Genomic DNA, 18,311 nt, shown 5'->3' with positions numbered 1-18,311 from the left:
ATAAGTATACAGGCTTATTATTAGAGGATTTAAGTTCTTTAGATTCATAATAACTTCCCCAAATACCAATATTTAAAGACAAACAGGCTGATCATTATTGTAAGGTATGGATTAAAACAGGCATGAATGCACTGCTCTGCTCTGCCATCTATTTCATGGTTATTTCCAGTATTAGATAACAAACCGTACAAAGGTTACATTAACATAGTGGAGTCAGAAGAGTAGCAAACCAAATGTGGATTTCCTGTGTCTTGTGATCCATGACAATTAAGTGCATTCATATTAATTATGAGTAACCTTATCCATGCTTCAAGAAAATAATCAGTCCCTTTCCCCTGGAGAGAAATAATGAGGGGTGTAAAGATGAGCAAGGGACTGGTGTTAGTCAACACTTGTGTAGTCCTCCTCAGCACACACACCTGAAGGTGGCTTTCTCACTGGATGAACCTGGCCATCAGTGGGAGGCGACTCCTCCATAAAGCAATGGTCCCCTACATGCTGGTCAAAGGTTCAGCCATTTGAAAATACCCATAGGGCAAGCCTGGTCTCACTTTCATCCCCTTGGCACCAGTTGGCCTTTCTGAGTGGAAAAGCTGAGATGACTCCCCACAGCTTTCTGGAGACTGGAGAGACCGACTTCATAGCTCTACTGTCACTCCAGGGATAATTACTTAGCTACTCAGCTATTCATTATACGATATGACATACTATATGTAAAAGGCATTTGTGTTAAGCTTAGTACATTATAAATCTATCCATGGTTACTTTATGTATGTATAACTAGCTAATGTTACCTTGTTAGCCAACCAAATAGCTTTGTATCCTTCAAACCAGAATTCCATGTGGATCTCAAAGGTTGGGCAACTCCCTCTTCTAAGTTTGATTTGGAAGAGTGTTGATATGAATGAAAATTTCCATGGTATCTAATTCTATATACATGCATCAAGCACTTTATTAGGAAAGACTATACTCATACTGGGAAGAGCCTCGATTTGCTGTCAATAGCCTCAATTCTTCAAGATGTTGGAAACATCTTCTGGCACATGTTGACATGATTACATCACATCATTTCTGCAGATTTGTCAGCTGAACAGCTGAATTCATGCCAATCTTTCCACCACATCCCAAAGGTGTTCTATTGGATGCAGATCTGGTGACTGGGCCAATAGAGTACAAAGGACTCCTTGTCATATTAATGAAACCAGTTTGAGACGACTTTTGCTTTTTGACATGGTGCATTATCATGGTGGAAGTAGCCATTAGAAGATGGTAAATTGAAGCCATAAAGGGATGCACATGGTCAACAACAATACTCAGATAGACTGGGGCATTCACACCATGACTAATTGGTATTAAGGGGTGCAAAGTGTGCCAGTAAAACATTCTCCACACCATTACACCACCACCATCAGCCAGGACTGTTGACAAGGCAGGTTGGGTTCATGTATTCATGCTGTTGATGCCAAATTCAACTGTCTGAGTGTCTCAACAGAAATCCAGATTCATCAGACCAGGCTAGGTTTTTCCAGTCTTCAATTGTGCATTTGTCCAGGCTGTGTCCACTGCTACATCAGATTTCTGTTCTTGGCTGACAGGAGTAAAACCCAACATGGTCTTCTGCTGTTGTAGCCCATCCATCTCAAGGTTCAATGTGTCGTGCATTCTGAGATGCAGTTGTAAAGAGAGGTGGATCTGTATTACCACTGCCTTTCTGTAAGATTGTATCAGTCCAGCCATTCCCTTTTGGCCTCTCACATCAACAGGACACAGGACATCCGTCTGCAGAACTGCTGCTCACTGGCTGTTTTTTTTTTTGTTTGTTTTTCTCACAGTTCTGAGTATCCCAGGAGACCAGCAGTTTCAGAAATATTCAAACTGGCCTGCCTGGCACCAACAATTATGCCACAGTCAAAGTCACAGATCACATTTTTTACCCATTCTGATCTTTGATATGAACATTAATTGATCCTCCTGGCCAGTATCTGCATGATTTTATGGACTGCACCCCTGCCACATGATTGGGTGATTGGACAATTGCATGAATAACAGGTGTTCCCAATTAAATGATCAGTGAATATATGAATGGATGGTTGTTGGATCTGTTGTTGTAGTGAATGTGCAGGATTTTAGCAAGAGAGAACACAAATTCAAAATTGGTTAATGCAGAAATGCAGCAGTAATATTGGTAGTAGGACACAGATTAAATAAAAGATCCTCTGGGACCATGCTGGCAGATCCTGACTCAGTACCCATGTATCCAGGGTCAACATAAAAAAGTATTCCACTTATCTGATGACCATTTAATATGCACCATTCATTGATTCACATTAAAAAACATCTCCTTAACAGTGGGCTGGTAAATAATTTACAGGATCTGCTGTCACTAAGGGTTCTTTTGCACTAGTGGGGCAAAATTAAAATTGAAGACTTCATTTACAGGACAGAATAGAGAATTTGGGTAACAAGTAGAGACCATGCTGGAAAAATCAGTGAGGCCTTGTAATGAATGCCTCAAGTACCAATCAAAGATCAACAGGACAGAGCTGCCAAAAAATATCTAAAATTATGTTTTTTTACATGTTCATAACCGATAAAGAAAAAAAGTGCAGGCACTGGCCATTTTTAGATTGGAACCCGTTTGTACACACCACGCCCAGGACACATTGCCTGCATTGTGTGACGGCTACCTTGCTGAACTGCTATGACTCCCATTGAGCAACACGCTTGTTAAGGTCTCAGAATGGCTGACTTTCTAATATAGACTAGACTTTCTATCTTTTAGAGCTTAATAGACAAAGTTACTCCCAGCGACCATAAGCTTGTGCTCATTTGCTCAGCTACACTATTTGCTACGCTTGTTTAAATGGAACAGTTCCAATGAGGTTCCTTTACAGAGGTTAGAAAATAGCAGGAGACACCCTCCCAAAAACTCTTGTGTATATTGTACCAAAAACACAGCTAAGGGATTTCTCATTGCACTTAGGACGGCATTTGCTCACAACACACTGCATGCTACTGCATCCTTTCCGTGCTTCTGGTTGTGGGTAACTTACTGTACCAACCAACATACTGACAGACAGATGTAATATGGTTATCCAAATTATTTTGGGACTCTAAAAATCAGCATACCCAGAGTCTATCCTTCACAGCACACTCAGCATAATGACATTTCATGATATCTGTTTTTAGAGTTATGAGCAAAAATTGAGGAATTAAAAGAGAGTCCCCTTATGATATTGATGAACCTTCTATTTTTATCATTATGCCAATGATAAAGAGTCCTTTGAGCTGAAAATATCATTCAAAAATGTCCCAAGTATGGGGCACAGTTTGCAGTGTGTGAAAAAAGCTTGAGTTACCTGACAGGGTTACTGGTGAGAGACACTCTGAGGGACTCCAGGCAATTGAGCAACTTTTCTTCCGTGATGCCAGAACGCAGCTCATGGACATATTCTTGGGATGAAAGTGTACACTCATGCTTGCTGTTCCTTAGTCCACCCTGAAAACAAAATACCACCAGGATAGTTATTAGAGTTCCATCATACACTGTGACCTCAACACTTACGGTAATGTGATGAAAGAAATACAATATCATCAATAACAAAAATACTTTGTGAACATAATTGAAAGACATCCAAGAATAATTTAGATCAATATATGGTTATATACTTCAAGCGTTAAAATGCAACACAATGATGAAAATTTCATATTGCTTGGTCAGTATCTTGTGTTCTCAGTAGGTATAGTTAATTGATCAATAATGTAGTGTGAATCACTTCAAATTTGGATTCATACAAAGGTGCTGGTTATAAAACCTGGCCAAAACTTCTCTTTTTCTCTATCAGCCAAGACTCTAATGATGGACTATACTTGAAGAGAGCCAAACACTAGGCTCTACATGCGATCCACGGCAGCTGCTGCTTGAAGTAAATGGATTCTTGTGTATAATCTCCGCAGAGGGCACAAGGGACATGCCGCTACACTGATGCTTACACAATGGGACTAGCTATTGGCAGCAATACACACACTGACACCACAGCAGGGAAACACATTTACACACTCACTCTCCCAGCACACAGTGAAGTCAACATAGTATATTACATTGAGCTACAGCTCAGTGTAATGTGTCGATGCGGTCCAGCCATCAACATAAATCTAAATGAAGATTTGCAATTCTTTTAATTTCACTACATTATCTCTACTCCCAATACAAGCTCCAAGAACAAATCTGTGTTAAATCGATAATTTTCAGGTTCTCTTGTCAAAATGAGCTACATTTCAGCGGGGGGGCTGAGTCAAGGTACCATACAAAACAAAAAGAAGAACATTCTGCAGCAACAGGCTAACATATGGCTGAACCAGAGTGCTAGGCATCATCTTTACTGTGTTCATCCCTGGACCGCTGGTTCCCCACAAAGTGAGCTGTGCTAATAGGCAGTTTGGGAAGTAATAAGATAGCTCATTTATCTGGAGAAAAGAGGCCTGCTGCTCTCCTGCAATGCACAGTCAACATCAAAGAAACTGTTTTTATGTTGGAAATAGCAGAGGCAGTCTAACAACAGCAAGATACCAATAACTCTGTATCTCTAGGTGTGATCCGAGTTCATAGTCTGATTGGCTCGATAAGGACAAGAAGTATTTGTTTGATAAAAGTAGACGTAAAATCACATTCCTCAACTTGCAGGGATGATTCCTGCCAAAACCAAGTAGAAGAGGTGCCTCTTCCACAACCAGACAACCAGTGTCATAATTGTTCTTCATGAGTAGAACATATTGTAAGCAACAAAAAACAAAGGTTCTAGTCATGCCATTCCACAATAAAGGTTTTTTTTTTTTTGTTGAAAGGAGGGCGTAAGGATAAACATAGATAAACCATTTTTCTCTACCATAGGTTTAAAGATCATACGTTGTCTACTAACTTCTTTAAAAAAAAAAAAAGTAAAATCTCAACAAAGTTAAAACTGAGAGTGTACTTTCACATAATTGTCTGGTTTTCCGCACTATAGATTGATTTTGTAGTAAATCCATTTTCTGTGCTTCTGTCTTTTCTCTGTCTTTCTCTGCTTGATCTATACAAACACTTATGCCATTCATCTTTTTTCTCAAGCACTGTTGGCTGAATGTGGGGGAGTGACTGGCTTAGCTTTTATCTGACTCAAGGTAGTTATTAGGCCATAGGGAGAGGTGAGAATCCCTCTCATTACTATCTAGATTTTTCAACTATTACCTACCACAGGATCCTTTTTTTCCATTTCTGCCTAACGCTACTTTTATGCTTTTGAGTATGAACAGCTACACTCAAAAATAAGCAATAATGAAATTGATAAAAGCAGATATGCACTATGAGAAACTTCAATTAGATGTAGAAAAGGAGAAAGATAGCTTTCCCAGACACAAAAACGATGAAATATAGAGACTCTGACTCTGCAAAAGAGTCACTTCAAGGTTCAACTTGGAGAGTAATGTAAAACTGAATTTATAGTAGGTTTAACAATGACAATTATATTTTTCTGCTTAAGTACTTTTAAAAAAAATCAATGTGCCTTTAATCCCTGACAGCAGCAGTGCTTACTGTTTTTAAACAGACTCTTGAAATCAGTTTTCCAAAGAGAAGTTTGTGTCATTTGTGATGACTCACTTTTGAATACTGAGGATTTTTTTATCATGAAGTCAATGACCTGTAACTGTGTGTATGTGTGTGTTTCCTCGCATCTGCCAGAACACACACTTTCTGTCTTTATACAGTCTTTAGAGTTGTGAAGCCACAATCTTTCTTCTTTATTAACTTTGGTATTTACAGTGTTCAAGTGATTACCATTTTCAATCACAGCCCAATAATTTTCCACTGTCTCACTAAAAGGACTATCAGATAGGGTATGTGCTCTACAAGGGTTACTCATGAAGATGTCAACATTATGAATTAATGTCATCATATGATAACTAGGCAATTCCCATGATGAAATTCATATTTACTTCAGCAGTTAGCTGGGTCTATTTCAGGATGCCTTTTTAACATCTGGTCAGGGAAAAATTATGGTAACCAAGTAATTAAATGGTGCTCATCTCACAGAGCCACACAATAATTGTATTTCAATTTATGAGAGAGACTTGCCAATGTCATTAGAAGAGGCTTATTTGTCTTGAACACAAACCAGGAAGGCTGAAATAGTAAAAATCTATTCCCACAAGCAGGAACAAATATAGGATACTATGGTCAACCACTACATAAGATTAATCCTGTAAAATAATATGTATAACAATATGCCAAAAATGTAGCATGCAATAAACACATATGAGATATACTGTGTCTAGGAAAGCAGTACCCAACCACCAGGCTGCAGACCGGCACTGGGACAAAGAATATTTGCAACCAGGCCACTGATTTTGAGCTACATAAATATTGTTATGCAACATAATCACCCACTTAGTTGTGTTCTAGGTTTATATAATTCTCACAACAAGAAAAAAAAATTGCTTGAGCGTTTCTTCAAAAGAAAAGGTGATTGGAGGACTAACGTATTGTGGTATAAAAATTTTAGATGTACTTGAAGCCTAACCTTTAAATGTATCTGGACCATTGGGCAGCTACACAGATGTCCTCCTCTGGCACACTGCATAAAAGTGCTCATTAATTTAAAACGCTTTTAGTAGAAGAGGATCCTTCCCTATTGAGAAGAAGGCTGAAGCCACAGTTTTCATTATCCAATAGGGTTGATACTCACTGGACAGGGACCTACAGAAGGCCTGGGACCAGAATAATTTAACCATGCTGATTGGAACAGTGCATCACGAGTATCTGATCCAATCATGTCAGGAATTCAGGAAGAACATACAGTCCATGTGAATGTTCCTTGTCTTCCAAAAGGTGAGAGGAAAAAGATGAACAACAATTGGCATTTACATTCTCAGGCTATGCATTGCAGTGTAATATGCTGCTTGTCTCCTGAAAATATCAATTTTGTTGTTCCACTATTACAGCAGTCAAATCAACAACTCTTCAACAAACTTTTTGCTGTAGAGAAGGCTCGGGTTTTCAAAACACACTCCTGTCTGCAGTGGATCAGTTTAGATGAAAAACAAATGCTAAAGCACGCGGGTTAGGTAGACGGTGGAGAAGCAATATGTCAGCACTGTGCTGAATAAGGCTTGAAAGATAATGGCAGATGAGATATATTTAAGCCACAGTGGTGAGTTTCGTGCAAGTCTTTAGACCACTCGTCTGCCATTTGGTCGAGACTTGACTTCAGTGATGTTAGAGCTTAATAAAATGCATTCAGCGGCTTTGTCAAGAACACCTTTTTAGCATGAGTAAGAACTCAAGTTCAAAACACCACTGACAAAACTTTTACACTCAACAGTAAATATATGCACTTTTGGCAAAGTAATCCAGAACTATATAACATAAATGTTGACCCAAACAGAGCAAGAGAATAATGTATAGTGTCTGAGAAAAGGCGCTCAAAACACTAAAAATGCTGCTCACATCATTGTGGTTCCCTTTTTGGATATGGCTGATTAGGCGACTACATTTTCAGAACATTCCTCAGTAATACATCAGGAAGCGAGAGGGAAACACATCACCCTCTTTTTATTTATCTTCCTACCTCTCAGTTGTTCCCAGCAGGCATACCACTATGTCCAGAAAAGCTAGAGCTCTGGTTTCACCGCATGCTCTGACCTCTGGAAACCAAAGACACTGACCATAAACTGCTTTTTCATGACCCTAGCCCAAATCAATGGAATCCTTTGGGATAATATCAACATTACCCCACCACACTGGCAGCAGAGAAACAAGCCGGGGGAGGGGGGCATGCATTACCTGCTGGCTATTGGGTAATAGCATTTATTCTCTTCAGGGTCACGGGAATGGTCAACAGACAAAAATGGTCAAAAAGAGACCCTAGAGAAAGGGTGCAGGGGATGGAGGTATCGCAGAGATGTTGTGTGGGTAGTATACGATGAAGTAGTGACGTAAAAAGGCAGAGGGAATATGAAGGAGATAGAAAATGTAGGGTATAGATACAAAAAGAGAGAGAAAAAGGGGGAGAAAGGGCAGGGCAGAAAGATGGAGCGTCATGAGACACTGCAACCTCAACAGTAGAGGACGGACACAGCCTTTTGACCACAGCCTAGAGCCTCATCTCCTGCCGCTTATTGAATCCCCTATTTGTCGATAACAGTATTTCCTGCCAAAGAAAATAGTGCTGGGAGCAATTACTTCAGCGAGCCTGTCAATTTCATTTTGGGAGGTTAGGGGAGCATTGAGGCTCATTCCCTCCTCCTCCATCACCTCTGTCTCCCTTTCTCTATGCCATCGGGAGTGACAGAGTGTTGTGCCTTCTATCGAGGGCAGGGCAGGGAGACAATGCCAAGGCGGCTGCACCACCACATGTCATCTTCACCTGTAATGAGCCCATAACAAGCTGGCAGCTTCCTCAGTGCCCAGTGCTCGGCACACTCAGGCAGACTGATAGATACATTATTCAGCTTCATTGTCAGCTTACTGGAAAACCACATGGCGGCAATGTGTCTGGCCTGGAAGCTGGAGCTGGGAGAGAGCTGGCTGCATTCAGCCTTGCTACCTCCCTCTCTTGGATACATGCACATATATACAACCTTCTAAACAATGTTTTCCCAGCTCTCTTACCTCTTACAGTGTTGTGTGACGAAGAGTTACAATTAGCAAGTGATGCAAGAACAGAAACAGAAAATATCTTTACTCGTCTCTGTAATTCATCACATGACTTTGCATGCTACAATGACTTCTTTAGATGGCAAGCATGAAAGTCATCCAAAGCTTTGTGCCTGAATGTGTGCGATTCCTCTTATAACAAAATCATGACGCCGCTTTATTCATTTGAATGACATGACCCATCACAGCGCTGCATGGTATTTAAACAGATGTTACTTTCAGTTGATTCTTAGGCATTATTTTAAGGAGAAGCAAAAATGTAGCAACCAAGACTGATCCCTTCCACTCTGTCTAACTATTAGTATTGTTTGTTTATTGTTTGAACTTGACAATGTTGTCAAAGTGTCAAAGAGTCATGATGTCCAAACACTTCTTTTACAGTTCTGACTTAGAGTTTTGCACAGATGCCTTTTATGTTGACTGACATCATCTAAGAGTTCACAGCAACATCTTGCAAGCTGGACAAAAATAACTGTATATGGGGGAGAGTGACATGCAAGAACACATTCTGAACACTTGATGGTGTGATTGTGATATATTTGACAGAAAAGGGCTTGCAGGGCAGATGTTGGGGGAAAAGCCAAGTCAACATTCACCAATCATATGTCTACAACACTGTCCTTGATGTAACGAATCAAAACATATTGGGGATTTAACAGTCCAAAATGCATGGTCTAAAGCACATGGCGCAAGTTGTTCTTAAACTAGTTCTTAAGACATTTGCATTGTGCTTTGCGTCCAGTGTAAGACAGGGCCCATTCAGACTTACCTCCATAGCCTCCACCACACACTCCAAAAAAGTCATAGACAAAAAGTTATGGAATAATGAAAAATCTAATTACTCCTTCTTTGTGTGTAATTAATGAAAATTACCAGAGCACCCTACTGCTCTTTGTAAAAATAATACAGATACAATCTGAGCAATTAGTGCATATCATTCTGTATAGTTTCCACAATTTAACTTAATTTCCTGCTCATTAGGGGTTGGTAGATTAGTTGAGACCAAAGATACCACAAGAATGAATAAAAGATAGTCTACAGGCAGGTAGACAAATATCACATCTCACCCTTTCTCTTATAATACAATATGGTCTATGAACAACGCTGTCAACACAACTGCACAAGGAAATAAGCTCTGCATGCAAAAACACACAAACATGTGAGAGATGTTATATAAATGAGCAATCTTACATTCAACACAATCTAAAGTTTGGCATGAGTCTGTGGCGGGAGTGGTAAAGGTCAACGGCAACACGGATCAGTTGAGATGCTGGTTGGCTGGACAATGAGTTTTCCCTAGCCCTACTTAAAGGACAGAGTCCTGCTGCCGGCAGATAAGACATTTCATCTAGCCACCAGGGCGCAGGGCTCCCAGCTCAGTGGGGGATTTCCCAACAGACCATGTGGCCAAGCATTTCACCCCTTTTTCTCCTCCCCCATCTCCAATTCAGTCTCTTTACTTCTTTCTTTATTCCGATTCTTTTTGCTGTCTGTCAGTCACTGTCTTTAACTCACTCATAGTGAGGTGTTTTTGAACCCTGGGTGACAGCCACGAAGAACTGTGTGTATATCTGTACGCACTGGGGGCTTTTTCTTCGTGCTATATTCATTTTCTCTCTGTATCTTCTGCCTGTTGTGGTCAGAAAACAAAACCTACAGACAGCTTTATTCTCTCATGTCTGGGTAACTACAATGTGCTGATAACACAGACACAATTAGGCCTACAACATTCTCTCAAAAATCAGGGCAGTGGCATTACATCTTGTGTCCAGACAAGACAAGCTCACCACAACAGAGCGGCAGACTGAGGAGAAAACGCAAGAGAAGAAACAAGTAGGTATTAGGCTGGAAACAGCTTGAAAACAGTACTGCAGGGTTCATTTTGTAAGAAACATTGGGCAGTGGACAAGAAGTCATGTTTTTTTGTGTATTTATGTGTGTGTGTTGATCCCCACGGTCTGGAGGAAGAGCACCCAGTGACAACAGCAACCACAAAACCTAAGGATATTAAACAATTCCATTCCCTTTTTTATTTAAACACAAAAATGCCCACAAGAGCTTGTAATGGTAATTCAATTACAAGCAGGGGTATGGTGGTGCTTCTCTATTTGTTTGTGGTGGGTGTGTGCATATGCATAAATAAAATGAAAGGTCAGATATAAAGAAATATGGGACAGCTCAACCATGGGGTTGAATAGATATGAGATTTATTTATTCAGAACTAGAATTTATACAGGAATGTGTTTTTATGAAAGAAAGGCCATGTTCTTATAAATGGGTTTTAAACTTTCAAACAAAACGGAAGGGAACAAGCCCCCTTTTTTTTGTCTGGAATTCACTTGTCATGCACTTATGAATAAAGGATTGTTCCGTACTTACACAAAATGCCTTACATGACTTCAGACATCAACACATTCATTGGTAATAATGAACAGAAAATTAAAATGCATTCCTTCAGCCATATCAGAAATAACTACATGTGGACAGCTGTATAAAAGACATTTCATTTTTGTTAGAGGCTGCATCACAAATAATAAAAATGTTTATGCTTTATGATTTTTTTCATGATGCAAGAGCCAATCTCCAAATGAAAAAACATCCAATTTGATTGGTATTAAAATTGTTCAACAAAGACATTCCTAACAGCATTGTATTATATGACAATTGTTTGGTAAGTGCTGTGGTAACTATAATGATGAAAAATATTTTTCTGTATCCTTTGTTGCAACCTTTCACCAACTAAATCCTGCCAAAGTCAAAGTAGGAGTCAGTTCAAGGTTAACCTGTTTATGATGCTTCCACCTTGACCTTTACCAAACTAACAACAAGGGTGATTGTGTTTACCTCACCTCCTCCCTTTCCCACTTGTAACTTTAGCCTGACCCATGCACGACAGTTCAAGCTTTGGGGGGAAAAAAACACACCAGACATGTCCGTCCTCTGTGTCCCAGATGTGGACAAGGGCAAGGCACCGTCAGCAAACTCACTTGGCTTTAATCCCACTGTAAGTTGACCTGCAATATGCCATCATCAGTGTTTCAAATAATGGGCTGAAAGACGTCCACAATGGTAGAAAATTCAGTCAAGAAGAGCTGGATTCCTCATCATCACATGACCATAGAGGTAAAGGAGTCAACCAGTAGAACAAGGTTAAAATCAAAACCACTGTTGTTGGCTAAGTGAAACTGAAACTAAACATTCACTAAAAGTCTACACAAATGGAGCCAAGCAATTAAACCACTGTAAACCTTTTAAACTTAGGAGACTGGAAGAAGGAATTTAAATGCTTGTGTGTCAAAAAGGAAAATCACTGCAAGGCAAGGAAACCAGCCAGAAGCAAAGACTGAATATTGTTGCCAATGAGAGAAAAAAAAAACAATAGAATCCAACCTGTTACGTAACAACGTGAGTCTGTTAACCGATCATCAAATATAAAAAATCTGAGACATAGGGACAGGAGAGAGAGGGATGGTGTGGAGCAACAATAAGCATGGTAAATAAATACATTAATAAAATATGGGCAGATCCAAGCCTCCAATTTAGAAAGATTTATATTTGAGCAACAAACAATGAGTAGAACAGAGAACACTTATTGAAATAGATAAATCATATCTGCAGAAACCTGCCACTCACACCTTTTTCTAATCTTAATTTTAAATTGAGATACCATCCCTAAAAGATAATTTTGTGTTGATTATTGAAATGGAGGGTTAACGGGGCAAAACTGCTGAGACTGGGGGATATCGGGCAGCTATTCACAACAACTGTGCAACAACCTAAGACAAACAAAGCTCATAGTTATGGAAACAGGTATGGTTATGGAGCTCCTACATTATCTACTGCTAACAAAAGGGAAGAATTTATGCCCTGGAACCTTACTGTCTGTAACCACATGGGTAATAACTTTGGCCTTGCCTTATTGATTCCCATAGAACTGTAGCACAAAACAAATTTTCACATCCCAGTACATGCAACATCTGCACACACACCCTGCATACGTACAGAACCTGTGGATGTCACACATTGTTGAAAAAATTTACCTGAAATTTACTCAATTAACTTCATTACTAATGTCTGTCAAGAGGGAATGCTGTCACCCTTGGATCACAACTTTTTATCATTTTGTGTGTGTGTGTGTGTGTGTGTGTGTGTGTGTGTGTGTCTATTTGTGTGTGTTCGAGTGTGTACGTGCACACATATCAATATGGTTTTACTCACATATTTGTATGTGCATACTTGTATGCCCGTGTTCGTACATGTACCTTTTTTGGGTTCTGTTTGTGTGTGGTGCAGAATATTCTTCTAAGCAGCTCTCCCTGTGCTTTGCAGGACTCATGTCTGCACTGAATTTCAATGACACCTCTATAAAGATAGGAGCAGATGTCAGCCAGTTCGCTGAAAGTCAGGTAGAAGAGAGTGAAAAAAGTAGAGTGAGTAAAATTGAGTGCACACTAGCTGCAGAGAGTTATGTGCCTTTTTGCAGCAGTGTAATACAAGAGTACAATTTACTGTAAGATAATAATAATATAAAATGAAAGAAAATATGTCTTTCAATGTGAAAAACAAGTAAACTCTGCACCAGACTGTAAGATGTCTGATGGACAGGTTTTCTGACAATGAGATCATCACAGAGAGTTGCACATTATTTTTCCTTCACTAACTCAACGTAAAGATAAGCTCATGTACTGACTCACCAACGCTGCTTTCAAGATAATGCACCACACTCCAACTACTCACTCAATCAATTCAAGGTCATCAGGTGACTCAATATTATCCCAAAAGTTCCCCAAATGCACAGAGACATGGGCTATTTTATATGTTAATGAGGTGAGAAAGTAGTCAAATTTCCAGCGTTTCTGAAAGTGACAATGAGGGAAGAAAACTTGAAAGGCATGTCAAGCCATCTCATGTGCTCTCAGTGTCATGGCAGAGGGGGTTAAACAAGAGCTGAGCTGTTAAGCAGGTAAAGTCACACAGGATCTAATTTAGGTTTTCACTGTGGTCTCTGCTGCATTGATTACAATGTGAAGGCCTAATGAACTCTGTACTCTGTGTTCTTGTTTCCAGCTCTGGGAGCTTGGATATGAAGCCAAAAGCTGCAAATACTGACTAAAAGTTTTCAGGAGGACTATATAAAAGGTTTGAAGACAGGAAAATAATGCTGAAACAATGAATAAATGAGAAAGAGTACTGTAGCTGATTTCTAATGCGTGTCCTGTTTTATGCTCCTTTGTCCTTCTTTGCTGACCCTCTCCATAAGAGACTAACCTTGATAAATCATACATAGGGCAACACACTATGGGGGCAAAAGGTTCAGGTGAGTCTGATATTCTTCTTTGTGATTTGCTTTCCCCAGTTATTCAGCTGAATAACAATAATAGTTCCTACAATAAACAACACTTCAATTTCCTTTTGTTGACTGAAAACGTTGCAAGAGATTATGTGTGTAGACCCATGTGACAACAGATCATGAGCAGAACCTGAAGCAGAACCAGAAGCTAATAGAGTGCTATAGATGGATTGAGAGTAATAAGAACAAGATATATTACATAGAGGTTTGTTACCTCACTTAGATATTTCTGAATAGTTTATAAACACACAGCCAAACACACACGCACGCACGCACGCACGTGCGCACACACACACACAGTGCACACAGTCAGTTAGCTTTGCATAGGGTCAATCTATTATACTAACAAATCAGTTAGTCATTTTCTTTCAGGTGTTGGGGCCTACTACTTACCTGTGGAACACCACACTAAAATTCACATGTACTGACTGGGCAAATCAGAACACTCAGCAACCCTTGCAATATACTGTAAATGGTTGTATAAGCAGATGTCTTTATTTCAGCAACTACAAAAGCAACATGACAATTATTGGTAGTTATAGACTGGCTTTACATTCCGTTCTTTGTTGCAGTGCTGCCCCTACTGCTCCCACCTCACCATAGTGGCAGGTCACTTTATATCTTCAGGATCTACAGTATATAGAGCAAGCTGCTGCCAGCATTCAGGACAACAAAGCCGCTCTCTCTGTGTGTCCTCTAAGGCACTCCACAACATCAGCCCCTTATAGGAGCATATGCACATACAAACATATACCCATTCCCAACCGATTCGTTTTTTTTTTTTTCTTTGCTATGCTCCTATTATTGAAGGGTGTAAGACAGGTGCCCCAAACCCTTGCATGACCCAAGGTCACGATGTTGTGCATACTGGTGTCAAAGGAGGAAGTAACTAGCCTCACCTATACAGCCTGTGGAGACCTGTGAGAAATATAACAAAGGTTACGCACTGAAAACGTAATTCTATAAGTTTAGGCGGAGCCCCCAAACCTTCTCTGTCACTTCTTGACTTACTGTTTGTGGATGCAGAATGAGAGTATTTATAAGGCTTGTACCAAGGAAAGGTTGGGGGACCATCCTGATCCACTTAACACATGCATGCAAATTTCAATGCACTGCTCCACAGCTTGAGTTTGAAACTGTCCTTACTTAAACTCTGAAATAGTTTGCACTCTTATCAGTACAACACACAAAATCCACAACCCATCATTCGCCGGTCATTCTCTCTCCGAAGAAAAAAACTGCCAAGAATGTGCAATAAATAACAAAGAGCGAAAAACAGGCAGGATGACTGAGGACAAACACTGGGCTCAGGTAAACATGATTTGGCAGGGACATTAATGATGTCCAATCCCTACACAGGTAGTGTGGGCAGATTCTGATGGAGGGTACAAGCATGATTTACGACAATGGTAGTCTTAGGAGAATGGTGATGGGCCTTGCCAGAAGCAGAATGGCTAACATGCGAGTTGTTTGTGTCTGTGTTCATGTTTGTGGCTGCAGTACTGACCCTCAACTTGGACAGGATTGTAAATGGGAGTAGCCCCCATTTTCCCCATAAATACCGCCCACCACCATCACCACCATCACACACACACAATCCCACACACACACACAATCCCCCCCACACACACACACACACACACACACACACACACACACACACACACACACACACACACACACACACACACACACACACACACACACACACACACACACACACACACACACACACACACACACACACACAATCCCACAAAGCAAGAAAAAGCTCTGCATTTCCTGACCCTCAAAGCAGTGGGTTGGGTACATTGGGTTTAGTTATTATTTCCAGGGCGGTCAGCTTTGATCTCCTTCTCATGTCTGTATTGGGGTCGTCTCATCTCTAATAACCACAGGTACATTTCCTCTCCTCTTCCCTGTTAGCTAGATAAATAGGATTTCAAATTGTCTGGTACTACCCCATCAGAGGAAAACATGATCTATGAAATATCTTCCCATGAAAAACCCATACTGGGAGATTATCTTCTCATCACACAGACAGCACAGCTAACAGATAAGGGTGAGAGAGGTGATCTGTACTAAAACAGAAATGCAATGTGTATGTGTGTAGGAGGTGGCGTGTGCACAACAGTGTCATGTGTGTTTGTCTGCATGTAAATGTTCATATAGTGAAATAGATTAAGAGAGAAATTCCTAGTGATATAGTAACAATGTGATTTTAGTTATTTATGTTTTTGTCTCAAACCTAAAAGAGGCCCCCCCCCCCTTCTAATCAAGCATTCTTGGAAGCATTCACATTGAGGTTTCAGGAAATATAAACTATTTCTTCTAATATCCACACTATTACTTCATCTCCATTGAGAGGCTGCAGCCCATTCAATTGCAGTAGAAATACCTATTCATCAAGGCATCTGTGTCCAGGGCCTGCCTAATAACAGATGGAGAGATCTTTAACTGCCTATAAATGAAGGCTCCAAACTTGAGAGAAAGCACTTGCATCAGCAGAGCAACAGCTATACGAACTCTGTCCCAGGTTGGGCTTGACTACTCCAACAAAGCAAGATTAATTTGCCTGTTGAATTGAGGCCGATGCCCCAGCCATGGCATGCTGCCTAGCTGATGTTGAGGTGCAGTGGTGCCTCCCATGCACCAGGAACATTGGTATAATGTCAACAGTGCAGCATTACAGGGAAAAGCAGAAACTGGCTACCACAGCTTTAACGAAAAGAAACGAACATATACTTCTTAACCTGGCTGTGAAAATATAAAGTCACCACCACAGACTATACGAACATGTAAGTGAAAGATAAATGGATAGTCAATGGCCAAACACATAGGCAACAAAAGACAAATATATGAACACATCAGTGGTATGAAAAATGGTATGCAATGCTAATGGTACCAAACCAGTAAAAAATATTAAGAGTAATTACAACTAGAACAGGTGCTTCGGCACAGGGGACATTTTAGATTACACTGAGTAAATTATTATTTTTAAGTGGACTATGGTGAAGTCCATTAGCAAAAGACTAACAAGAGATATTGCAAATACATTGTCCCTGAATAATATCAATATTCCCATTTACAATAAAACTTTACAACTGTTCAACACAATTAAAATTGGGCATACAGGGAGGACAATATTTGACCTTGCGTGAATTAACTAAATACAGCCAGTGAAACTTGGCTCTGGAGTGGGAAAATTGGTCAGCAAGGATGAAATGCGAGAAAAAATTTAATTATTTCAATAACAGCTACTCATCCCCTCAAACACATGGCATGTCCTTGTGTGTCGATGTGTGTGTCCTCACGTGTCTGTGAACTAAACTATTTGAGACACTATGAAGCTGTACCTTTTCAAGCAGAGGCCACTATAGGGCTAGCTTCCTTTTCTGGCCTCTTTTTTTCCCCACCTCTGACAGGTGTGACCTTTCAGCTGTGCTTGTAGCGGCCACTCTCGCCCCCAGACAGTAGGCCTGGATTAGTCACCATCTCTGAGGATTGTGGCGCCTTGCACGAATGCGCATGTGAGGCCCAAGCTCTCTCCAGCATGGCCGAAGGGCCTGCTATGAAAAATAGAACACCTAATGCCTGGAGATAGAGACATTCATCAAAGACCAGGGCCCCTGCCTGCCTGCCTGCTTTGTGTGCTGCCTTCCCTCCCTATTCTCTATTCAGTAGTGAGATGCAGAAACAACTCACTTATTGGAGAGTAATAAAAAAGAGATGGGGAGTTTTATTATTATTGCTGTAAAAATGTAATATTATTTCTAGAAAATATTCCCTTGCTTTTATCTTTTTTTTTCAACAATCCTTCCCATGTTTCAAATGATCTCTCATATTTAGAAGGAATTAAGGATATCATAGTCTCACGAGAGTAGATATCAACAGATGGATTCATATGGAACTTCTTCACCACTTGATTCAGCACAGCGGGGTGTCTCCATCGGCCATCATTTGAATGACAATTGCAAGAAGACCACTGAGAATACCAGGAGGGGGCAAAAAAATACCCTGGGAAATGGTAGCCATGCCAACTGGCGCCGAGCAGCCAGACCAGTTAACCTATGCAGTGAACTGCTAAACCCTGGGGTATGGCTTGGTAATGACATCTCTTCCTTTACGTCTCTGCTCTATCTCTGCATTCCTCTCTGTTGATCCTGGCAGGTCACAGAGGAATACTATGGTGGAAGATGCTGCCCAATGTGCAGTCATGCCAAAATATAACGGGACACTGGGAGAGACTGTTTTCTCTTAGTTTATTCA

The 18,311-nt window shown here is 40.3% G+C and overlaps 1 protein-coding gene across 4 annotated transcripts in view; it reads right to left on the bottom strand.

The window, feature by feature from the left end:
* diaph2 (diaphanous related formin 2) overlaps positions 1–18,311 on the bottom strand; it is a 397,964-nt gene that overhangs the window by 302,308 nt on the left and 77,345 nt on the right. For all 4 annotated transcript variants that reach the window (XM_022759875.1, XM_022759878.1, XM_022759876.1 and 1 more), the window contains one exon: positions 3,360–3,499. In XM_022759875.1, coding sequence (XP_022615596.1) covers positions 3,360–3,499 — 140 coding nt within the window. The remainder of the gene's footprint in view (positions 1–3,359; positions 3,500–18,311) is intronic.

This window comes from Seriola dumerili, unplaced genomic scaffold, assembly GCF_002260705.1.
Source record: "Seriola dumerili isolate Sdu_G_001 unplaced genomic scaffold, Sdu_1.0 BDQW01000331.1, whole genome shotgun sequence".
Classification (NCBI taxonomy): domain Eukaryota; kingdom Metazoa; phylum Chordata; class Actinopteri; order Carangiformes; family Carangidae; genus Seriola; species Seriola dumerili.
Note: the sequence above shows the minus strand (reverse complement) of the source record. Positions and strands in the feature narration are given on the sequence as shown.